Here is a 23,394-nt window from a genome sequence, read left to right on the forward strand (position 1 = left end):
TAACCCCCAAATTGCCCCTTTGAGCTCTGGGCATATAGCGGAATTCAGAGGCTTAAAAAGTCTCTTGATATGTTCAAAAACCGGCTTTGATTATCGGCACTTGGACGACCTGTCTTTTAGATCATCCAGGTCCTGAATTAGGCCGGTTTTTGGATGTATTTTTGATTTGATTATGAGCCCCTTAGTGCTTACAAACGGGGAAAGATTTTCTGATGCTATAGTGGGTGATCATCTGGCATCCAGTGATCACTGCATGGTACGGTTTAATATTAATATGGGTATAGAGAGGGCTCATTCAAAAGTAGAGGCTTTGGAATTTAAAAAAACAAACTTTGTTCAGATTGGGGATTATGCAAAAGAATTGTTGCCTGGATGAGAACATCTGGAAGGAGTAGAAATGCAGTAGGCAAAACTGAAAGGCATTATTGTAAGGGTGACAAACCTTTTTGTGAGGCAAATAAATAAAAGTAAGAGGAAAAGAAGGCTAATTTTTTTCCTCAAAAGTAGTAACTGATAAGGCAAGGAATAAGAGGTTAGATTTCATATACTACAAAAGATCACAGAAAGAGGACGACAGGCAAAAATATCTGGAAAAGTTAAGAGAGGCTGGTCAAGAAGTCAGGAAAGCAAAGATACAAATGGAAGAAAAAATAGCTGACATGGTAAAACAGAAACAGGATTATTTATAGACATATCAGTGATAGGAAGAAGTACAAAAGTGGCATTGTGAGACTCAAAAGTGAAGGAGAGGAATATGTAGAAGCTGATAAAGAAAAGGCTGAATTGCTTAACAGATATTTCTGTTCTGTGTTCACAGCTGAAGATCTGGGAGAGGGACCACAGAAGACAAATGCAAATAGGGATGGTGGAGTGGTAGACCCTGATCGATTTTCAGAGGGTTGTGTTCATGAGGAGCTAGCTAAATTAAAGGTAAATAAAGTGATGGGCCAGATGGTATATATCAGAGGGTGCTGAAGGAACTTAGGGAAGTTCTGGTGACTCCACTGACTGACCTATTCAATGCTTCTCTAGAGTCGGGAGTGGTATCGGAGGACTGGAGAAGGGCGGATGTGGAAGTGTATGTAAAGAAGAAGTAGGAAATTACAGGCCGGTAAGTCTGACTTCTATGATAAGCAAATTAATGGAAACACTTTTAAAACAGAGAATGTTGAAGTTTCTGGAATCTGGTGGATTACAGGACTAAAGGCAAAATGGATTCACTAGCGCACTGTTCTTCAACCTCTGGTCCACGGACCGGTGCCGGTCCTCAGAAAATTCCTGCTGGTCCGCGGAGGGCCGGCGAGATCGACGCGGTTAAATTTCCCATCGGCATCTCTTCCCCTTTCCCTTCCAGGGCTTAGGATCGGCTGCGGACAGCAAAAAGAAACACAGAAGCCGCGGGACTTTTCCTCTTGCCTGCATCGCTATAGGCTCTGCCGATCCTGATCCCACCCCCCTCTGAAGTGACTTCCTGTGTTTGAGGGGCAGGATTGAGACCGGCAGAGCTTATAGCAAATAGCAATGCAGGCAAGAGGAAAGGTCCTGCAGCTTCTGTCTTTGTTCAGAGTTCTGGGCAAGGGAACTGTAAGTAAACTGATGCGAGTTAAGAACCAGGCTGCTTCCAATTTAGTGTCAGTTTATGGTGAGACTAGCCATTGTGACACTGGAGTCACTCTGGGGCCAGCAGCCGAGGGAGGGAATAAGAGATGCTGGATTCCCATGTGTTGTGGGAAGGGGATGGTAGAGAAGGGGGGGGGATTGGTGTGACAGAAGGGAGATAGTGGATCCCCTTGGGGGAGGATAGTTATTGGAACTAGGTGGGAGTTGGAAGAATAGGGACATAAAGACAGATGCTGGACCTTGCAGGGGGCTGAGAGACATGGAAAATGCTGAACAGGAGGGTAGAGTATGAAGACAGAAGTAAGATGTTGGACATGGGTAGAGGGAGTAGGGAGACAGAGGGGATATGCTGGACATGGTGAAGGGGGAATAGGGAGACAAAGAGAAGATGCTGAATAAGGAATGGAAGGGAGTAGGGTGATGGAAGGTATCTGCTGGATTAAGATGGGGAAAAGAGGGGAGGTACTGGAATACGTTCAATATAAAATCATAACTAAGGCTTGTGCGGATGGGATCAGATGGTTTGCGGGGACCGAGCTTGCAGAAACGGGGCGGAAATGTGTTTTTTTAATTTCAGTCTTAGTAGTTTGCCGGTCCACAAAATAATTATTTTATTTCTGCCAGTCCACAGGTATAAAAAGGTTGAAAAACACTGCACTAGATGTAGGTCTTGTCAGACAAATCTGATCAATTTCTTTGACTGGGTGCAGAGAATTGGATAGAGGGAGTGCACTAGATGTGGTGTATATTGATTTTAGCAAAGCCTTTGATAGTGTTCCACACAGACGTCTAATAAATAAACTGAGTGCCCTAGGGATGGGTCCCAAAGTGACGGGCCAAGTCAGAAACTGGTTGAGTGGAAGATGACAGAAGGTAATGGTCAATGGGGATCAGTTATTGCCACACCTTCTCCTCCCAACATCTGCTCCCAAAGTGATGGGTTCTGCTCTGAATTTTGATTTCATACATATTTTCAGTTTGGCTCATCCTCCATTTTTATTACAGCTAATTCATTAGGTTGAATGGGTCATCATTTTCCTTGTTCTGCTGACAAAGTTCATTAACTTTGATATATATCAACCTACCTGAAGTTTTCTAGCCATTGTTACTATTTCATGCTCTGGTGGGTTGTACTTGTAACAATTCATGAACATTAATCGGACATCAGCAGCAAATTCATGTGTATCTTTGTATTCTTTATTATCCATTTTTTCCTAAAAGAGAAAGCAGGAAACAGACTAGTTCATAAGTAAGATTATTACATACAGTTGTTTGAACCACAACTTTCAAATCCCATGCATTAAAGTATAAACAGACAAGCATATAAAACCATACCCTTGTTTTATGGACCAGCATGGTTCTCCAACACAGTGGTTCAATAAAACATTTATTTGGCAGAAGACAACACAATTTTCCATAATACTAGTTCTGGATAAATCCTGGCTGCTAGGTTGCAAATAGTGCCTAGAAATTGTGCCATAAACTAGGATTTTTATTCCTCAAATTCTACTGCTGTTGCTACAGCCCTAGAGTTTCAATGATTTTCAGCTATGTGATGTACAAACCTTCAAATGTCTCAAATGTGATGTACAAACGATCAAATGTCTCAAATCTCTTAAGAGCTGTGTGATACAGGCCCAAACAAGAATAACTGTTAAGCTGACTGGGTGGGATGGCAGTATGAGAGTGACTGGCACTGGGTGCTCCTGCTAGCACCTCACAAAGGCACATTAAGGACTTTATATTACAGTAATTAAGCATTATCCTTCATAGACAAATAATGTTGGCTTTCCAAGCTTATTATACCATTTAGATGCACTTCTTATTCCCTGAAACCCTCCAGATGCTTAAGATCCTCACAGCAAAATCGATTGTGCCTCCTCACAAAAAGTTTTGGTTAGTTACATTGCAACAAACTACATTGCCTCTACATTGTAGAACTCGGTTGCATTTGAACTTCGCCTGGATTCTTGTTATAACAGTTTTAAAATAGGAGTTAAAACTTGGCTTTTTAGACAAACTTGTAAATTATGCTTTAGGATATTTTTGAATCCCTTTCCTTTTGTGTTTCTGGTTTTATTGTTTAAAAATGATTACTGTTGTGCAACTACAATTCTACACCTTTTGGGGGAAATTCTTTAAGACACCTACATTGAGGATACTTAGCGACAATCTAACTTAAATCCATACCTAAGTTGTTTTTTAAAGGGTTAAATGGCATGGTAATTGACCATGCCGTTAAAACCCATTAAAAAACAATTATTGGGATGCAAGTGAATACCACCTAACACCTGATGCCTACCTCAAAGTAGACATGGTTAGGGGTAGAGAACAGGAGTGATCGACTTAGACATCGTTAGGCATCTGGGGTAGGCACCAGGAAATTAAGATATGTAAAACCTGGCCTAATATACCAGCTCCTACCTCTAGGATGCCTAGCAATGCCGAAGTCTGTTTAGCTGCCACTAGGTGTGGTTCTATGGACAACGCTGCAAGGTTGACTGACAACCACGTTGACTGGCACCTACAAGTTAGGTACTAAGTGGCACCATTTATAGAATCAGGTCCTTTGTGTCTATTTATGTTTAACTTTGACAATTTATTAATTTTGTTCTATGTTCAGTTTATAGGAAATATTGTGAACCACTCTGAATGTACTGAAAGGCAGTATATAAAATGCATCAAAATAAATAAAATAAAGAATGTGGAAAACAGCCTTAAAAAAGACCTGCAGCAGATCTCAGAAGCAAACCTCTCTTCTCTAACTTGGTGGGGGGGGGGGGTCATTCAGATAGGCAGGGAAGTTGAGAGAGCTTTCAGTTGCTGGTTCCTAGAGCCAAAAGAAAACTTGACAAGGTCTATGTTAGAAACAAAAGGATATTCTTGAATTTGTGCTATCATAACCTTGTTACAGACTGCTACAGGTATGCATGATATGTTAAGTGTTATTGAATTACTGCAAACTGATTCTATTCATTTGGCAACTGGTTTCATTTTAAATACCTTTTCTTAAGAAAACATTAATATGCAGCTATTATGCACACATTCTCGTAATCCACTTCATAAATCCTACTGAAAGGGCAGAACAGAAATTTTTTTAAAATTAAATTTCTATATCAAATAAAAGGCATTCATTTTGTACAGACTACCATTAAGAGTCAAAACAAAACTGCACAAATATAATTTAACATAATCATGATCCTCACTTTTAATTGGATGATGGATCAAAGCTACCAGGACATCATGATGTTAGTGTTGCTGTACAGAAAAGGGAGATCAGAAGCAGTAAAGATATTCTCAGCATAGGAACATAAGAAGCATGAATCACAGAACATTGGAAATTCTTAAAGATCAAGTGGAAAACAAAACAAAACTGATTTGATAGGGATCAGTGAACTCAGATGGACAGGTCAGGGCCATTTTCAATCAAACGAGCATTGGATCTGCTACTCTGGTCATGAAGCACACAGGAAAAATGGCATAGCATTCATCCTCAACAATAAACTTTCAAAAATGGCACTAAAGTACAATGTTATCATGTCAGTCCATCTACAGGGAAAGCCAATCAATGTCACCTTGATCCAAGTATATGTTCCAATGACAGATGTGGAAGATGAAGATGTAGAATCGTTCAATCCGAAATTTAGGCTGGTTTGAGAAAAGGTCAAGGAACAAGACTGCCAATGTTAGATGGATATTGAAGAAGAGCAAAGAATACCAAAAGCCTCTATACTTTTGCTTCATCAACTACTGCAAAGCTTTTGGCTGTGTGGATCATGATAAACTATGGAGAACTCTAGAACAAATGAGAATACCCAAACACATTTCTCAACTGATAAAGAGCCTCTATGAAAATCAAGATGCTGCAGTGAGAACTGAATATGGTAACATTGATTGATTTCTAATGAAATGTGTCATCGGCAAAGATGCATCTTGTCACCTTACCTGTTCAACCTTTACGGTGAAGCCATCTTCAGTAAAGCAAGTTTTGAAGATGGGAGTGTTGGTTTCAAAGTTGGTGGCTGAAATATAAACAAACTGCGCTATGCAGATGATACAACACTCATCAATAGCAGCAAAGAAGACATGCTGTATCTACTGAGAAAAGTCAAAGCCGAAAGTCATAACATGGGATTAGAACTGATCATAAACAAGATGAAGATCATGAACACAGAAAAGGCGAAAGAATAGAAGTTGTAAAGGATTTCAATCTCCTGGACTCTTTCGCAAACAAAGAAGCAACTAGCAGGGAAGAAATACTCCACAAAATAGTACTTGGTCGCTCTTCAATGAAGGAGCTCGACAAAGTATTCAAAGGCAAGGAAACAACACTCCAAATGAAGATCAGACTTGTCCATGCACTCATTTTCTCAGTGGTCAATTAAGGATGTGAAAGCTGAATACTACGGAAACAAGACAGAAAAAAGACTGACTCATTTGAGCTTTGGTGCTGGAGAAGGATTTTGGGTGTGCCATGGCTCACCAGAAGAACTAACAAATTGATTCTGGAAGAGATCAAACTGGTTATGTCACTCGAAGCCTATGATGATGACTATCTTTCTTTGGTCACACCATCAGAAGAGAAAGATCAGAGAAGGACATCATGTTTGGGAATATCAAAGGAACTAGGCAGAGAGAGCAACTTGCAATCAGATGGCTGAATATGTTGAAAACAATCATAGGGATGACACCCCAGGACCTTACCGGACTAACACAAAACCATCTTTTCAGATCTGTAATTCATCAAGTCACTAGGACTCGATCACAAGTTGATGCACCTAACTAAACTAAACTAAACTAAGCCTTAAGTTTATATACCGCATCATCTCTACGGAAGTGGAGCTCGACACGGTTTACAAAGCTTAAAAATATAGGAAGAGAGAGGAGAAAGATTTACAAGAGCATATAAAAAGAGGGGATGTAAACAAGAGAAGAGATGTTATATGTTAGAGAAAAGCCAGGTTTTCAGTTGTTTTCGGAATAGTTGGAGGAAGCCCAGGTTCCGCAGCGGGATAGTGAGATCGTTCCAAAGGCCCGTGATTTTGCAGAGGAGGGATCTTCCTAACACACACACACACCAAAAAATCAATGTAAAATACACTAGGTACTGGAATGACAGTAATATTGAACAGTTGATCTGAAGCAATAAATGATGTGCAATTGTATGCAGACAAAATTTAACCTGAAGTCACAGAAGGCTACAAGATGTAAGATGGGGATGTGCACATATTGGATTCTTAGAACGCCACCTTGTTCCTCTCTCTTTAGATAACTAATATGTAATACCAACACAGTTCCCCAGAAGATGATCATATACTGGCATAAAATACACATCTTTGGCTTTGTATATCCCAATGAAGGATTTCCCTACATACAAGGAAGAAGAGAGAAAGGGAAATAATTAGAAACAGTAGCTACAGCTACTGGTGTAAATTTTGCTCAAGTCGATCTCCCAGAGAACAGGCTGCTTTCCCCATTCAAAACATCTGCTTGGGAGAACATAATTTGAATTTCTGTAGCCATCCACCTCCCCTGCATTTTTTTTAAGTAGATACATTCCAAAGCAGAATTTGCCCCTTTCTGGTTAAAGTCTGAACAAAACATACAGATGATACCATGAGTTTTAAGGCTAAGCATCCAAATAAATAATAATAATATTGCATCAGAATGAGCCACGCTAAGGTCGTATTTTCTTTAATGGGTGCTCTGCACAGAGCATTCTTTATAGAATACTAGCTTAGTGCACATTTCAGGTCAGATTCTGCAACTGGCATCTCTAAAACTGACGCCAGTCGCAAGACAATCAAGCACCGGCGCCAGTTGCAGAACACTTGCATTTACATTCTGAAGTGTTTTATTTCGGTTTGTACATTTACTCCTGTTGGATTTTATCTATACACCCCTGAGGAAGGCTTTTTCAAGCCGAAACACAGACTGTGTTGGGGTCCAGTACAGAAAAGATTTAAAGACTCTCTGTGAAGCTTGCCTTATGTTTTAGCTATTTATATGTATAAGCTTTTATCATTTATATTTTTGCAATAAATTGATTGTCTCTGCGGCTGATGTGTGGTGTTCCTTTCCCACTCTTTTTGTCTTGTGAAAATGCTGACTTATGCTAGTATTCTATAATGAATGTCATTATGTAATTTGTACTCAACAGAATGCATTTTGGTGCACTTTATAGATTTGACTCCATAGTGTACAGATACACTTAAATACAGAGAAGCACAAATTTAGTTTGAAAATCAATATATATAGACTTAACATTTTTGGAAAGACATTTCCAAGCTCATATCAAGAAGAACACTTACTTTAATTGTTCCAAGATCCATAGGCTGTTTAATGATGTCATGGTAATCGCAGAGTCCCAGTGATTCTGCATCAACAGGTTTATAAAAGGCCCATGCATATGTTGCATGCTTCCTTGAAAAGAGTTCTTTAAGGATGCTATTGCAGTGCTTCAATTTTTCTGTTAATGGAGTTCTTTCCTCAATTTGGTGTTGCTGTTGAGAATCTGGTAAATCTCTCTGTTGAAGTTTGATCTGTTGGCTTCTGTCTCTGCTACATGATATTTTAGTATACTTTGGTCCCGCAAAAGTTGGAGAAGATTCACCACTTGTTGAAATAAGTGATGCAGTAGGTGTTGTTGTATCTGCTTTCCTTTTAATACCCTTTTTAGCCTAAAACAAATGCAAATACAATTTAAAAACCTATATACACACAGATCAACCGTGGCAAAAATATTTTAAACAAATTACACCTTACAGAGGAAATTTTATAAAGGTTTTTCTGAGCATAAAATCTATTTTATATATGGCAAAGGCTTTTATAAAACAGCAAGGCCTGTACATTTGCAAATAAATACAGTATATTTGCCAAAAAGAACACATGGACATCTTGGTGCAGAGGAAAGGAGACATTATGGGACTTCTCCCATGTGTCTGTAAAAGTTGTAATGATAATCTGTAAGAGAACAAGTTTGCAAGTACCAATTGAGGCTGCTGACTTACTTTATAGCCATTCTGAGGAAAAACTGAGAAACTAAAATAAAAATGTCATGGTATTTTATTGACAATTGTTATATATGCTAAGGCACACCTTGTCGTGGTCACTGGTTTGCTGTTTCATGCTAGAGGCTATAACTTTAAGAAAAATAAGATTGAACCAAAGCCACCTGTGCAGAAACATGGGTTAACAAATCCAAGGCTACAATTTGCATATCTGGCTTCACATCAATTATTTAAATAAATACTTCAAAAGCGATGAAACAAAAGAAGAGAAAAATAATAAACCATGACAAATCTTTGCTCAAAAAGCCAAGAAATTTACCAAAAAGACTGAAAGCATGAAATGTCCAAGGATGCCAATTTAAAAGTAAAGAAACTGAAAAGCATATCCAATTGTGGACAAAAATTCCTTAAATATGCTGAAAAGCTTTCCTAAAAAACTCTGACAGATATTTTTTCATGCTGGAATGAGGTAGACATGATCCATTCATCATGTGCTTACACCTGAGACACATTCACTGCTATGTTTGTAAATAAATTCTGATCAGAAATACAAATTAGTACCAAACTGTAGCCCATATTTTTAAAGTATCTATGTGACTTTTAATAGAAAATGAACTGGATATGGTTATACAGGTGGCTGTCTGAATAGAAACAACCTCTGTTTGTGTTTTGGTAATTAAAAATAAAAGGCAGAACCATGTCTTCCAAATTTAGCATAAGGGGAACAAAGAATTTCTTATTATGACTGAATAAATAAGATTACTTCCAGTTTGTGATACCTAGAATGTTTTGGACTGCAGTAAAAATTTACTCTAAAACACATTATGAAATGTATACAACAACCACATACTTTAAGCCTAATTATGTTCTAAAAATACCATATTGAGAATATTATCGGTGAGCAGTTAATCACCTATATGATAATGTACTTTTATGTCTGTTCGTTGTTTCCCGATATATCTCTAATATGTTTACATACAATTATTAAACTAAAATTTAGCTATAGCTAAAGAGATAACTTACTTTTGTTACAGATAATATGGTGGACATTAAGGTAGCTGGTTGAGAAATAGACAAGGGAACCAGAGTTCGCTGAGGTAATATAGTAATAACTGGTTGCTGAAAAACTGGTTCAGGTAATTTCTGTGCTGATAGTTTCTTCTTTGCATTAGTTCGGACTGCATCTCGCTGATCTCCTCCTAATAAGATGAACAATTTTTAATATATACTCTGTTATTTGGAACGTGAGTGGCATTTACAACAAAGAATAATACAAATCTGAATGACTAAGTGGCAGTCCATCGTAGATAGGGATGTAGCAGTATGAGGGAGGAGGGCAAACAGTATGTAGAGCAGGGGTGCCCACACTTTTTGGGCTTGCGAGCTACTTTTAAAATGACCAAGTCAAAATGATCTACCAACAATAAAATGTTTTTAAAAACACAAAGCACACTGTACACAGAGAAAATGTTAATTATTATTTATATTCCAGGGTTTTTTCAAAGAGGTCAAGGCAGATGACTCTATGCACTGTCACCTCAGTAACAACCATTCAAAAATAGACAAATATACCCCCCTCCCTTTTTACTAAACCACGGTAGCAGTTTTTAGCGCTGGGAGCTGCGCTAAATGCCCTGCACTGCTCTCAATGCTCATAGGCTCCCTGTGCTAAAAACCGCTATTGTGGTTTAATAAAAAGGGGCCATAGTGCAAAATATAGACAGCAGATATAAATTCTCAAAACGGACACATTTTGATCACTAAATTGAAAATAAAATCATTTTTTCTACCTTTGGTGATTTCATGAGTCTCTGGTTGCACTTTCTTCTGACTGCATCCAATATTTCTTCCCTTCTTTCAGCCTCTATGCTTCCTCTCCTCCAGACCTCATTCCCTCCCTAAACTTTTTCTTCCTCTCTCCCTGCCCTTTCTTTCTCTCTCTCTTCATGCCTCCTTTCCTTCCTACTCAACCCCCATGGCCTAGATATCTCTCTCCTTTCCATCTATCTCTTCCTCCCCTGCCATGCTCTGGCATCTCCTCTCTTTCCTTTCTCTCTGGTCTGGCATCTGTCTCCTTAATTTCCCTTCCCTCCCCCCATGCCCTGGCATCTTTCTGCTTTCCTTCTCTTCTATATCTCCCTCCCCCCTTCATTATCTGGCATTTTCTCTCCTTCCTTGCCCCTGGTCTGGAATCTGTCTCCTTCCCTTCTCTTGCCTCCATGGTCTGGTTTCTCTTTTCCTTCCCTTCTCTTGGAAGCCCGTGGCATTTACTGTGCTTCTGCTGCCACCTCCTTGTTTGGTAGACAGGCTGGAGGTAAAGGGCGGCATCACCCCACACGTTACAATGTCCGGTTTGGACCTCTCAGACTTGCCGTCTAGTGGCTAAGCAATATGGATGCATTATAATATTTTTTGTTTTATTTTTAATCCCTACTTGCCCTGCCTTCTGGAAAAGCCCCAGTGAAGGAATGGACGCAGCCACTTGCCTTCTCTGGCTCTGGGGATGCTGGAGCGGGAGAGGGTGACAGAAAAATATGTGGGGAGAACGGCACTCACCCATTTATGTTCGGCGGTGCTCTCCTCGGGGGCGGACACGAGCGGAATCGTTCCACAGGGAGGGAAGGCTGCCGTGTCCTGCCCCTGCTCCTTCGGCAGTCCAAATACTTGCTGCTCTGGCCACGCGGGACGTGTCTGCAGCTGCAGGCAGCTACCAAGAGTGTCGCGCCCCAAGGCCAGAGTTTGCAGGGTGCGTCATTCCTGTTTCAGAGCATGCGTTGTTAGAGGAACTGAACCCAGGCATGGGGCGGGCTCTAACACTGCATGCGCCGGCTTCCCTTCTCTTCTGAAACAGGAATGACATAACTTCCTGTTTCGAAGAAGGAAAGCCAGCGCACGCAGTGTTAAAGCCCTGCAGCCTGAGTTCAGTTCGCTTGTGGGCAAGAGGGCAGTGAGTGAGTGGAAGGGAGGGAAGCTGTCTTCACCAGGCAGTCGGGGAGAGGAAGGCTGATCGGCCGGTAGATTTTGAAGGCAACACGAGTCTATCACGCGATCGACTCACTTTGCCTTGGCGATCTACCGGTCGATCGCGATCGACCTATTGGGCACCCCTGATGTAGAGCATGACCATGGCATTATTCCAATCCATGTGTAATTTCAGTCCACTCTGATTGAGATATTTAAGCGAGGCATATTCTATTGGCTCAAATAGCAGACTCATAAAGGGATGTAAGGTTGATGTTAAGGTCCCATGTTTTTGCAAGATGGCCTGATGTGAAACAACCCCATTCATGAATTCAGAAATAAGTGGATGTTGAGAAACCAATAGACTATCGATCCAAGTATCAAAATCATTGAGATGCAGTCAGATGGTTTAGAGACTCAGACAATAATAGAACTGGTAAATAAAGTTTAGAATAATATGAAGAGGAGAATGAATAGGATTGAGTCCATTCACAAAATACCAGATGGAAAACTATTTGGAAGAATAGGCAAGGCTGGTATATTTCCTTGCAGCAATTAAAATGTCATGAATATTCACTAGAAGTCCTAGAGCAGAGATTAAGTGCTGTTCAATTTCTACACTGTGAAGGCTAGCACTTTAATAATAATAATAATTTATTTTTTGTATACTGCTATAACAAAAGTTCAAAGCGGTTCACAACAAAGTAAAAAACACATACAATCAATATATATAGAGTACATTAAAACGGTCAAAAATGCATCAGTTAAAAAAGTTAAAAAGCAAGGAGAAGTTAAACAGTACCACAACTAAGATGTAAACATATCAAACAGGCGTGTCTTTAGTGATTTTCTAAAATCAAAATAAGAAGTAGCCTCTAATATAGGTTTTCCAAGCCATGTATTCAATTTAGCGGCCTGGAATGACAAAATTCTGTCAAAAAACTTCTTATATTGACATGATTTTAGAGAAGGGTAATTAAATAGATTTAATCTACGTGTACTCTTATTGGAATAGTTGAAAGAAAACTGAAAAGAAAGATAATCTGGTAGCATCCCAAAAACTGCTTTGTAACAAATACAGAACTCTGGACTCTACTGGCAACCAATGAAGTTTTTGTGCTCCCATTTTTTTAGTCCAAAAATGAGGTGAACCACAGTGTTCTAAATCAATCTCAGTTTTTTAAGTATTTTTTTGTAAGCCACTAAATATATAATATTACAGTAATCTAGAATACTCAAAATGGATGTCTGCACCAGAAAACGAAATGAAGGTTCATCAAAAAACTTCTTGATGGTGCGGAGCTTCCATAAAACCGAGATACATTTCTTAAACAGTAGGTCTATATGTTTTTCCAGAGTCAAATGTTTGTCGAGAGTTACACCCAATATTTTTATAGATTGTTCAATATTATATTCTCGCCCGCTCACATGAATCGTGTTTCTTTTATCTTTTCGTTAGGTGTTGCTAAAAAGAATTTGGTTTTTTCAGTATTTAATTTCAATATACCATTTATAAAACTGAGTCCTTAATGTGCAGTTATTGCATGGAAACAAGCTGTCATCCAACCACATTAAGGTGTTTGACACATTACTGTATTTTAAAAAAAAATTTCTGTCGGGGGTTGGGGGTAGGTAACGTGGACAATGTATATACTTGCCATATACGAGGGTAAAAATCAAAAAGGCAAAATACATTTATTTATTTAGTTTTTTTTTCTATACTTGCTGTGAACCACCATCTCATCTGTAATCTACTGTCAGCTAAGAAACACAAATGTGATGCGACATAAATTTTTAAAATCACTAGTCTTTATATTAACGGGTGCTAGAATAGATGTGTGTGTGTGTCTGTCTTTCTGTTTTCTCTCTCCCTCCTTGGCCGCTGTCTGTTTATTTTTATTTGTTTCTCTCTCCTTGGACGCTGTCTGTCTGTCTTTTTTTTGTTTATCTCTCTCTCCTTGATGCTGTCTTCCTTTCCTTTCCAAGAGCAAAGCATGATTGTTGTCTGCCCCCCAGCACACCCCTCCCCCCAAAGCAGCCCCCTTTCCCTCTCCCCCTGGCCCCCTGTTGTGCCATGTCTGCCTGCTCCATAGCCCCCTTCTGTTCCCCCCCCCCTCCCAGAGCAAAGCACGATTGCTTTCTGGCCACCAGCACACCCCTCCCCCAAAGCAGTCCCCTTTCCCTCTCACCCTGGCCCCCTGCCTTCCTGTATTGCTCCTTCTTCTGGCCCACCGGCACAAATCACCGCTGCTGCTCCTCTTCAAAGCAGCCTGCTGAGGATTGCCAACCGGCTGTAGCGAACCTCGCAGGCCGCTCTCCACCTCGGCCGCATGTTCCCTCTGATTCACAGGATCGCGTTAGAGGGAACGTGCTATCGAGGTGGAGAATGGCCTGCGAGGTTCGCTACAGCCAGTCGGCGATCCTCAGCAGGCTGCTTTGAAGAGGAGCAGCAGCGGCGGCAGCGGTTTGTTGTCTGGGTGAGTGAGAACGGGAGGGGGGAGTCACCAGCGTGTTCCCTGTCTCTGTGTTCGAAAATGGAATTCGGCACGGAGCGACACATCACACTGTTAGGGAACACGACTTCCTAAGTGCGCATGCGTGCTTAGGGTTTTATTATAGAGGATGAATGGAGTTAATGGATGGATGACGACACCGAGTTTGCCACCCATTCAGGGCAACATGCACAGTGAAGAATCTACCCTGTGATGTTTCATGGCAGGATACAGGAGTGATTTGCCATTGCCTCCTCTTGCGCAGTGTGCAGCTCCACTATGTTGCTGCTGACCAACATAGGGCCTCACAGCACCTGGTATTTCCAGGTGGTCTCCCATCCAAGTACTAACCAGGCCTGACCCTGCTTAGCTTCCAATAGTAAAAGCGGGAAATATTCAGGGCAGTCAGGCCATAGGCTAAATAAGTTAAAAGAAAACTGTTATTTACCCTTTAAAATAGCAGTAGGACTAACAAACATATTTAAAATAAATTGAAGAAATGTTTGTTTTCCATTTAATACACTAATAAGTTATGAAATTTGTTACTAGAGGATGTCAAGGAATCCAGAATGGCTGGGTTTAAACAAGGGTGTGGATAAGTTCCTGGAAGAAAATCCATAAACAATTGAAAGTCTTATTTCCAAAACCTGTAAGTCCAATGCAACTTGTAATATGGACTTACGAGTTTTGGAAATAAGATCTTAAATTATTAGCCAGGCAGATGTGGGAAAAGCCACCTCTTTTTTTATTTTATTTTTTTTTTTTTAAAGTAAGCAGTAGGAAATGGATCTACTGTCTACCTGGGACCTGTCAGGTATTGACAGGTATACAAAATTGGACTCCGCCATAAGAACATAAGAATGGCCTTACTGGGTCAGACCAATGGTCCATCTAGCCCAGTATCCCGTCTTCATGGAGGTCAATCCAACTCACAAGTACTTGGCAAAAATCAAAATAATAGCAGCAGTCCATGTCTGTCTCAACAGTAGACTATGGACTTTTCCTCCAGGAATTTGTCCAAACCTTTTTAAAAACCAGCTACATTAACTGCTCTTACCAAATCCTCTGAACTTGATGGATCTCTGGTATAATAACATAACCTCTCCTGACAATTTTTCAACTCTCACTATTTTCCTATTCTAAAATTCCTAACCGCTACATCTCATTCAGGACTTCACTCCATGTGCTCATACTAGGTGAAATGGACTGTCCCTATAATGCATTCTTGTCTACAAAAACATTTACAAAAGCCTCAAACTCACAATTATCTCTTCAAACTCTCAATTTGACATCTCCTGTCTACAACAATACTTTATTATAGGCATGTAATCTCTACAGATAATTGGGATTCAGCATATTTTAACATATTTGTATAGCAGTATCAATATTATTGTGGTCTTAAACTAAGATTAAATATAATAAATATTATTTTAAACTGTCACTGAATAGTCTTTGAGGGAAATTTAGAAGCTTGCAACATATAATTTACCCCTTGTTGATTTTCCTTTGCTCTTTCCTCTGTTTCCCAACACAGATATTTCTCTTTCGTCTTGTGGCATTTGTGCAACCTTCTGCAGAAAAATCTTTTCTAGTGTTTGTGCCATCAAAACAATATCATCACCAGGCTTAAAAAAAATAAAGAAATTTAACAAGGAATTTCAGTATGTACTGCAAAATGGCAATTTAAATAACAGGCAAAACCTCCAGTATTCAACAATATATCCCCTTTTAGGTTTTTTTAAACCAGAATCCAACCTACCCCCAGTTTTATGCTTTTAGATCAAGTCAAATAAAAAGATTTACATCTGTTTTGGCTACTCTCCCAATTTTAAGTCATACTTTGCATGAATCACCTGCAATCTACCTAATTACTTTGTTGCTTTCATCTAGACTCTAAGGCCCAGATTCTGTAAAGGACACCCGGGAAGGGCGTCCTATACAGAATCGGGCCTAAACCCACCCAAAATAAACCTGATTCTATAACTTACATCCATGTTACAGACGCCAGTTACAGAACCCGGTTACTGTAGACACAGCTGCTATACTTATTGCAGCAAGGGATCTCACTGCCGCAATAAGTATAGCGGCCATGGCTGCCAGTCACCCCATCCCCGTACGATTGCAGCAGGAGAGAGTCCAACCCCTCCTGCCCAATGACTGTCCACTCCCCCATGTATGATTGCGGCAGGAGGAAGCCCAACCCCTCCTGCCCGATGACCGCTGTCCCCCCACATACGATCGCAGCAGGAGAGAGCCCAATCCCTACTGCCCAATGACTGTCCACTCCCCAATGTATGATCGAGGCAAGAGGAAGTCCAACCCCTCCTGCCCGATGACCACCCACCCTTTCCTGAAGATCGCCGGCAGGAGGGTGCCCAATCCCTCCTGCCGGACCCCCCAACGAATTGTCCCCAAACCCCCCAATGAATCCTCCCACTACCCCTCCCCAGATTCCCTCCAGCTCACCAAGCAAGTTGTCCGGCTGGACAGGTCCTCGCACTGGCTGGCTGGCCCGCCTCCATCCAAGTGAGGCCCATGTACCTAAGGCCCCGCCCATAGGAGATGGACCTTAGTCCCCATCCATTGAAGATGTACCTAAGGCCCCGCCCATAGGAAGGGCCCTAGGCACCTGGGCCAATCAGGCCCTAGGCTCTTGTAGGTTGGGCATAGGAGGGGTGGGCCCACCTCATTTGGATGGAGGCGGACCTGCCGGCCAGCCGGCCAACTTGCTCGGTGAGCCCAGGGGGGGGGTTCCAGAGAGGGGGGTGGTTGTTGGGGGGGGGTCAAGGGCGTTTCATTGGGGTGGGGTGTTTGGGGACGGTTCGTTGGGGGAGTCTGGCAGGAGGGATTGGGCACCCTCCTGCCGGCAATCTTCGGGAAAAGGTGGGCAGTCATCGGGCAGGAGTCGTTGGGCACCCTCATGCCAGTGATTGCCAGGAGCGGGTGGGGGGTCTTTCAGCAGGAGATTGGGCATCCCTCCTGCCTCATTCGTTTAGGGGGTGAACTGGAGGCTGCAGCCGCTATACTAATCGCGGCAGGGAGATACGTTGCCGTGATTAAGTATAGTGTCCGCGTCAACTTACAATGTATGCCAGAATTTTGCTGGCCTACATTGTAAGCATCTCCCGCTCTACTAGGGAGATGCGTAGGACTGCCTAAGGCTACCACCTAGCCTTAGGCGAGCTTGCAGGCCTCTCTAGACTCCCAGAGGCACCTTCAATATAGGCGGCCTGCCTGGGGAGCATTTTTTTTCTTAAATGTGTGTCCCGATTAGACAGCTGTAGGATGCCTATAGCTGCCTACAATCAGGACGCAGCTTACAGAACCCGGGCCTAAATATTGGGAGCATCAAAAATGTTCAATATTAAATTGCCTCAAAGATCAAATAAAATCTAATACAAAATGTTAAATTATCAAAACAAACCCCTCAACCCAACAGCCAGAACTGTTTCATAACAAACAAAATTCTATAAAACTATACGTAAAATATAAAGATAATTGGATTATACATACCCGATTGTAAACATAACAGTTTGTAAACATGGTATTGAAATCTTCTACGCAATCCATAGACTTCATATAATATTTATATTCCAAACGTTTTTTAATTGTGCTCAAATCCATTGGATTCTTAATGATATTATAATAGTCCTGTGATTTTGTTAACAGAAAAATAAACTTAAGATTAAAGAAAAATATTTCTTTTATAAAAGATTATATTCAAGTATAGCTGAACCACTTTGGGTGAATCTCTTTATGAAAAGGAATTTAATACATCCAAATAAATAAATACAATTATGTATGGGTTAAAAAAACGCAAAACCTGGCGTAAATGATGGTGCCTAAGGGCTCCTTTTATCAAGCCGCGCTAGCGGTTTAATGTGCGTAATAGCGCTTGTTAAACCGCCGGCCGCACTAGCCACTAACGCCTGCCTTGAGCAGGTGGTAGTTTTTTGGCCAGCGCGGGGGGTTAGCGCGTGATTAAAAGTCGGGCGTACTAACCCCGTTAGTGCGGCTTGATAAAAGGAGCCCTAAATGAAGCAAGCACATGGACAACATACAGTATTCTGTACGTTGCCCACCTATCTGGCTGCCTATGGGCCACCCATATTCACACCCTCCACCCTTAAAACTTCATGCTGTCACTGGAGTGCCTAGTTGCGGAATGCAACTTAGGTACCACCCTAAATGACATTTTTTGCAGGTAAGTATACATTTAAGAGGCTCATTTTCAAACACTTGGACAAAGTACCATAGGTTTCTATGGTACTTGGTGTTTCTAAGCGCTTTGAAAAGGAGCCCCATAGGCACCTAAATTCTGTACATTTAGTTGCAGAGTTATCACATAAATGCAAGCCATTCAATATAGAATTGCCCTTTACATGTTAGAGCAAGTGAATTGGCAGAAACACAACACAGCTACAATTTTCAGGTTCCTTCTCATAAAGCTATTAAAACCTTTTTGTTTGGGGAGGCATTTGTTTAAAGTGATTGCTGCTGGATTGTGGGAGGGCACGGATTATTTGACAAGCATTTTTATGAATAGCAGTAGAATCTGAGTACAGTATTTGTTTTTGTTTGTTCTGTTTGTGTTTTGTATTGCTGAAATCTGTTTATTGTAAACCACTTTGGTGCTTTTGGGTGGAAAACGTTATATCAAATTAATAAATCAAATCAATTCTTCTGGCAAGAATTTCAGTTCTGCAATATAACTGAAGAAAACATAGTACAGTAGAATTTCAGTTAACTGGTACTCAGTTAACTGGCATAAAAAAATCGTTAGAAAAATAGCAACCCAAAGCACCAGTGGCAGTGGTCCTGAGCCACAAACTCCCACCTCTTTCCCAACCTGAGGCACTAGCATGGCAGCAGTCCTGAGCCACAAAGGCCTCCTCCCTCCATCAAGCCTAGAAGTACATTGTAGAAGCAGCGGCAGTCCTGAACCACAAGCTCCACCACTCTGCCATCAGTGTGGCAGCAGTCCTGAGCACTCTCAATCAACCAGAAAAACAGTTATCCAGCATCCATCAATCCCCATGGGTGCTAGATAACTGAGATTTTACTATATTACATAAGTATAAGCCTAGTGGATTCCAGGCAACCAAGACCTAGGGAAAGATAAGTTTTCTTATGAATGAAAAATCAAACTACAAATTCAAGGGCTCTCATCATTTTTTTCACTACGGAGACTGCCGGGCAGGAGCATAAAGGGATCGCTCCTGTCCCGCCTCACTGCTAGACCACTGGGGACCTAAGGTGCAAGGGAACCAGGAGGGGAGGAATGGGTTAGTTGTACAAAGCTGCACGGAGGGAAGGATTAACAGCAGCTCCGGCTCCCAGCACTACTGGACTACCAGAGCAGTACTGGAAGCCCACAGTGGGTATGAGATGGGTTAGTTTGAATATAAACTGAGATCCCCATTTTTTAGCCAAAAATCTTGGTTTATATTCAAGTATATATAGTACGGTCTCCACAGTGCCTGCCTGTCAGCTCTGACTGTGCAGCTGAAATGAAGGTAAAGGATTTTCTGCCTCAGCTTTTCTCCAAACAGCACAATCTTCAGGATCTTTAAAATGCAGGTCAGACAGACCCCGACTGAAATCTCCACCCCCCATGGAACCTCTCCACACGACTGGGGGAGGGAAAAAGCAGCCTGCACCCTGATAGCCTGAGGGCTTTTACACAGGGCACATCCAGCCTGGGCTTAAACCTCTGACAAGTAAGAAGGCAGGCACGCTCTGAGAGGGATGGACTCCGAACTCCAAAGGCGGCACATACAAATTGGCTTCACAAATCCACATGAAGCTTGCCCTGTGGAGCAGCAGTCCAGCATTGCGGGACTGCATCCTTTCTCAGGCAGGGAACCCTCCAAAGGATCTAGTAAAAAACCTCACCAACACCAAACCTTACCTAGCAGCACAAGGAAAGCACCCTCCAACAGCCACTCAACTCGCAGACCACTTCAAAAACAAGATTACAACAATCAGGACTATCTTCAATAACACACACGCCCTCCTCGACGAGATAACAACAAATCCCCCAATAGGAGAAGCCATTGCAGCAGACAGGACCTGGACCGAATTCCCTGCAGTAAACTGGACAGATATGAATCGACTCTACAAAAAATACAGTCATGCCTCATATGACCTGAACTATTGTTCCGCGTATCTAATAACCAATGCCACCCCCAAATTTAGGGCCAGCCTCATGCAATGGATCCAAATTACACTCAATGAAGGTCAATTCCCGCAGCACCTAGGAGAAATCATAATCACTCCAATTGTGAAGGACCACAAAGACCTTATAGATAACCCCGCTAACTATAGACCCATCGCCTCAATACCAATATATGTCAAACTTATAGAAGGACTAGTTGCACAATTCCTTACAAATTACCTGGAAGACCACAATCTTCTCCACCCCTCTCAATTGGGATTCAGATCCAACCACAGCACGGAGACTTTACTAGTAACCCTACTAGACACAGCCCGACAGCACCTCAGCAAAGGCAGAAGGATGCTGATAATTCAACTCGATCTATCTGCAGCATTCGATCTGGTCGACCACACCATCCTACTACAGACACTAGAAGCCATAGGGATCTCAGGCAGAGTATACAATTGGTTCGAAGGATTCCTTAAATACAGATCTTATAGAGTAAAGTCAAACAATCTTAAATCAGAACCATGGTCCAACCCCTGTGGAGTTCCTCAAGGATCACCACTCTCACCTATTCTCTTCAACCTCTTCTTATCCTTCCTTGGGTCTACCCTAGGCAATCTGAATGTAACTTCATTTAGCTACGCTGATGACATCACCATACTCCTATCCTTTGATGCTCCTGACCCAACTTCTACAGAAAAATTTGAAAAAACCCTTCAAGCAGTGGAAAAATGGATGGCAGATCACAAATTGAAGCTGAACACTGACAAAACAAAATTTCTACTGCTTGAAAAGGCTAAGAATCCCTCCATCACAGAACTAGAAATAAACGCCTCCAAATACCCTATACAACCTACCTTAAAACTCCTAGGAGTAACAATAGACAGATGCTGCACAATGCAGGCCCAAATCAACAAGACCACCCAGAAAGCATTTCTAACCATGCACAATTTAAGAAAAATCAGAAAATTATTCGACAAAGAGCAATATAGGCTAGTAGTCCAATCCCTAGTACTAGGTCTATTGGACTACTGCAACATACTCTATCTGCCTTGCCCTGCAACAATGATAAAACAATGACATTACATTACATTAGGGACTTCTATTCCGCCTATACCTTGCAGTTCAAGGCGGATTACAAAAGAGCTAACTGGACATTTCCAGTGAAGTTACAACAGTTTTGGGGGTTTTTTTTGTTTGTTTTGGGTTACAAGGGAGGAGAGGTACCTGGATTAATTCTGGAAGAACTTGCAAATTGGATATTAAATTGACTGTACGTTACTGTGTGATATAAGAAATAGATTACTGTTAGAGTACAAATAAGATTACGTTACATTTCAGGGATCTGAATACTTGGTTGGTGTTTTGGGGAGGAAGAGATTATTTAAGTGGAGGTTTTGGGGAGAATTTATCTAGGAGGAGGGGGGGGAAGGGCTGGGTTAAGATATCTGGATAAATTTTTTGAAAAGTAGGGTTTTGAAGTTGCCCGTTGCCATCAACAGGTTGGAGATGGAGTGGTTAAGTTTTGCTGCTTGCGTCGCCAGAAGGTTGTCAAACATCTTTTTGCGCTGAGTGCCCTTGAGTGGAGGAAAGGCAAAAGGGTTCGGAGTTCTTCTTTTTCTTGAGGTGAGGATCTTGTTTAGGTGGTTGTTTAGATAGGGGGGGGCGGAGCCGTTTAATGCTTTGAATAATAGACAGTAGAATTTGAATTGAATTCGTGCTTGCATAGGTAGCCAGTGAGAGTCTAGGAAGGCAGTTCTAATATGATCATATTTTCTCAGGGAGTAGATCAGTCTGAGGGCAGTGTTTTGTATAGTCTGAAGTTGTCTTATCATGTTGGCAGGACAAGGTAGATAGAGGGAATTGCAATAGTCCAGTAGACCTAAGACTAGGGATTGGACAATTAGCCTGAATTGTGCTGGGTCGAAGAATTTTCTTATTTTACGTAGATTTCTCATAATTAAAAAAGCTTTCTGGGATGTTTTATTGATTTGGGACTGCATTGTGCAGCATCTGTCTATCGTTACTCCTAGGAGTTTGAGTTCGGGCTGTATTGGGTATTTGATGTTTTTAATTTTCAGTTCTGTAATGGTGGGAGTTTTGGCCTTTTGTTTTATCTGAGTTTAGTTTCAGTTTGTGATCTACCATCCATTTTTCCACTGCATCTAGGGTTATTTCCAGTTTTGCTGTAGTGGTGGGCTCTGATGGGTCAAAGGGGAGGAGTATGGTGATGTCGTCTGCGTAGCTGAAGGATGTAACATTTAAGTTATCTAAAGTGGCTCTAAGGGAGGAAATAAAGAGGTTGAAGAGCGTAGGTGATAGAGGTGATCTTTGTGGAACTCCGCATGGGTTGGACCATGGTTCTGATTTGATATTATTGGATTTTACCCTGTAGGTTCTTGATTTGAGGAATCCTTGGAACCAATTGTAGACCTTGCCTGAGATCCCAATGGTGTCAAGTATCTGTAGCAGTATGAAGTGGTCGACCAGGTCAAATGCTGCGGAGAGGTCAAGTTGGATTAGCATCATCTTTTTGCCTTTGCTAATTTGCTGTCGAGCTGTGTCTAGTAGTGTTACAAGTAGTGTTTCTGTGCTGTGGTTGGTTTGAAATCCTGATTGTGAGGGGTGAAGTAGATTATGGTCTTCCAGGTAGTTGGTGAGGTATTGTGCAACTAGACCTTCTATTATTTTAACGTATATTGGTATTGAAGTGATTGGTCTGTAGTTGGAGGGGTTATCTATTGGGCCTTTGTGGTCTTTCATGATTGGAGTGATTATGATCTCTCCAAGGTCTTGAGGGAATTGACCTTCTGTTAATGTGGTTTGAATCCATAGCATGAGGTTGGCTCTGAATGTGGTGGAGGAGTTTGATAACAGGTAGGTGGGACAGTTATTTAGGTCGCAAGAAGCTTGGCTGTATTTTTTGTAGAGTCGATTCATATCCGACCAATGTAATACGGGGAAGACTGTCCAGCTTCTGTCTGCAGCGATGGCTTCTCCTGTTGAAGGGTTTGTTGTTATCTTGTCGAGGTGGGTGTGAGTATTGTTGAATGTGGTTCTGATCTTGGTGATCTTATTTTTGAAATGATCTGCTAGTTGGATAGCTGTCGGTGGGTGGTTTCCTTGTGTAGCTAGGTGAGGTTTGGTG

The 23,394-nt window shown here is 41.4% G+C and overlaps 1 protein-coding gene across 23 annotated transcripts in view; it reads right to left on the reverse strand.

Annotated features, from left to right (window-relative positions):
• BRDT (bromodomain testis associated) overlaps window positions 1-23,394 on the reverse strand; it is a 244,221-nt gene that overhangs the window by 108,326 nt on the left and 112,501 nt on the right. For all 23 annotated transcript variants that reach the window (XR_004536616.1, XR_004536631.1, XR_004536629.1 and 20 more), the window contains 5 exons: window positions 17,597-17,734; window positions 15,573-15,708; window positions 9,654-9,829; window positions 7,932-8,300; window positions 2,706-2,834 (listed from right to left, as the gene is read on the reverse strand). Coding sequence is in view for 2 of the 23 variants with exons in the window: in XM_033916331.1 (XP_033772222.1) it covers window positions 2,706-2,834; window positions 7,932-8,300; window positions 9,654-9,829; window positions 15,573-15,708; window positions 17,597-17,734 (948 nt within the window). In the remaining 21 variants the exon portion in view is untranslated. The remainder of the gene's footprint in view (window positions 1-2,705; window positions 2,835-7,931; window positions 8,301-9,653; window positions 9,830-15,572; window positions 15,709-17,596; window positions 17,735-23,394) is intronic.

The sequence above is a fragment of the Geotrypetes seraphini genome, chromosome 12 (genome assembly GCF_902459505.1).
Source record: "Geotrypetes seraphini chromosome 12, aGeoSer1.1, whole genome shotgun sequence".
Taxonomy (NCBI): domain Eukaryota; kingdom Metazoa; phylum Chordata; class Amphibia; order Gymnophiona; family Dermophiidae; genus Geotrypetes; species Geotrypetes seraphini.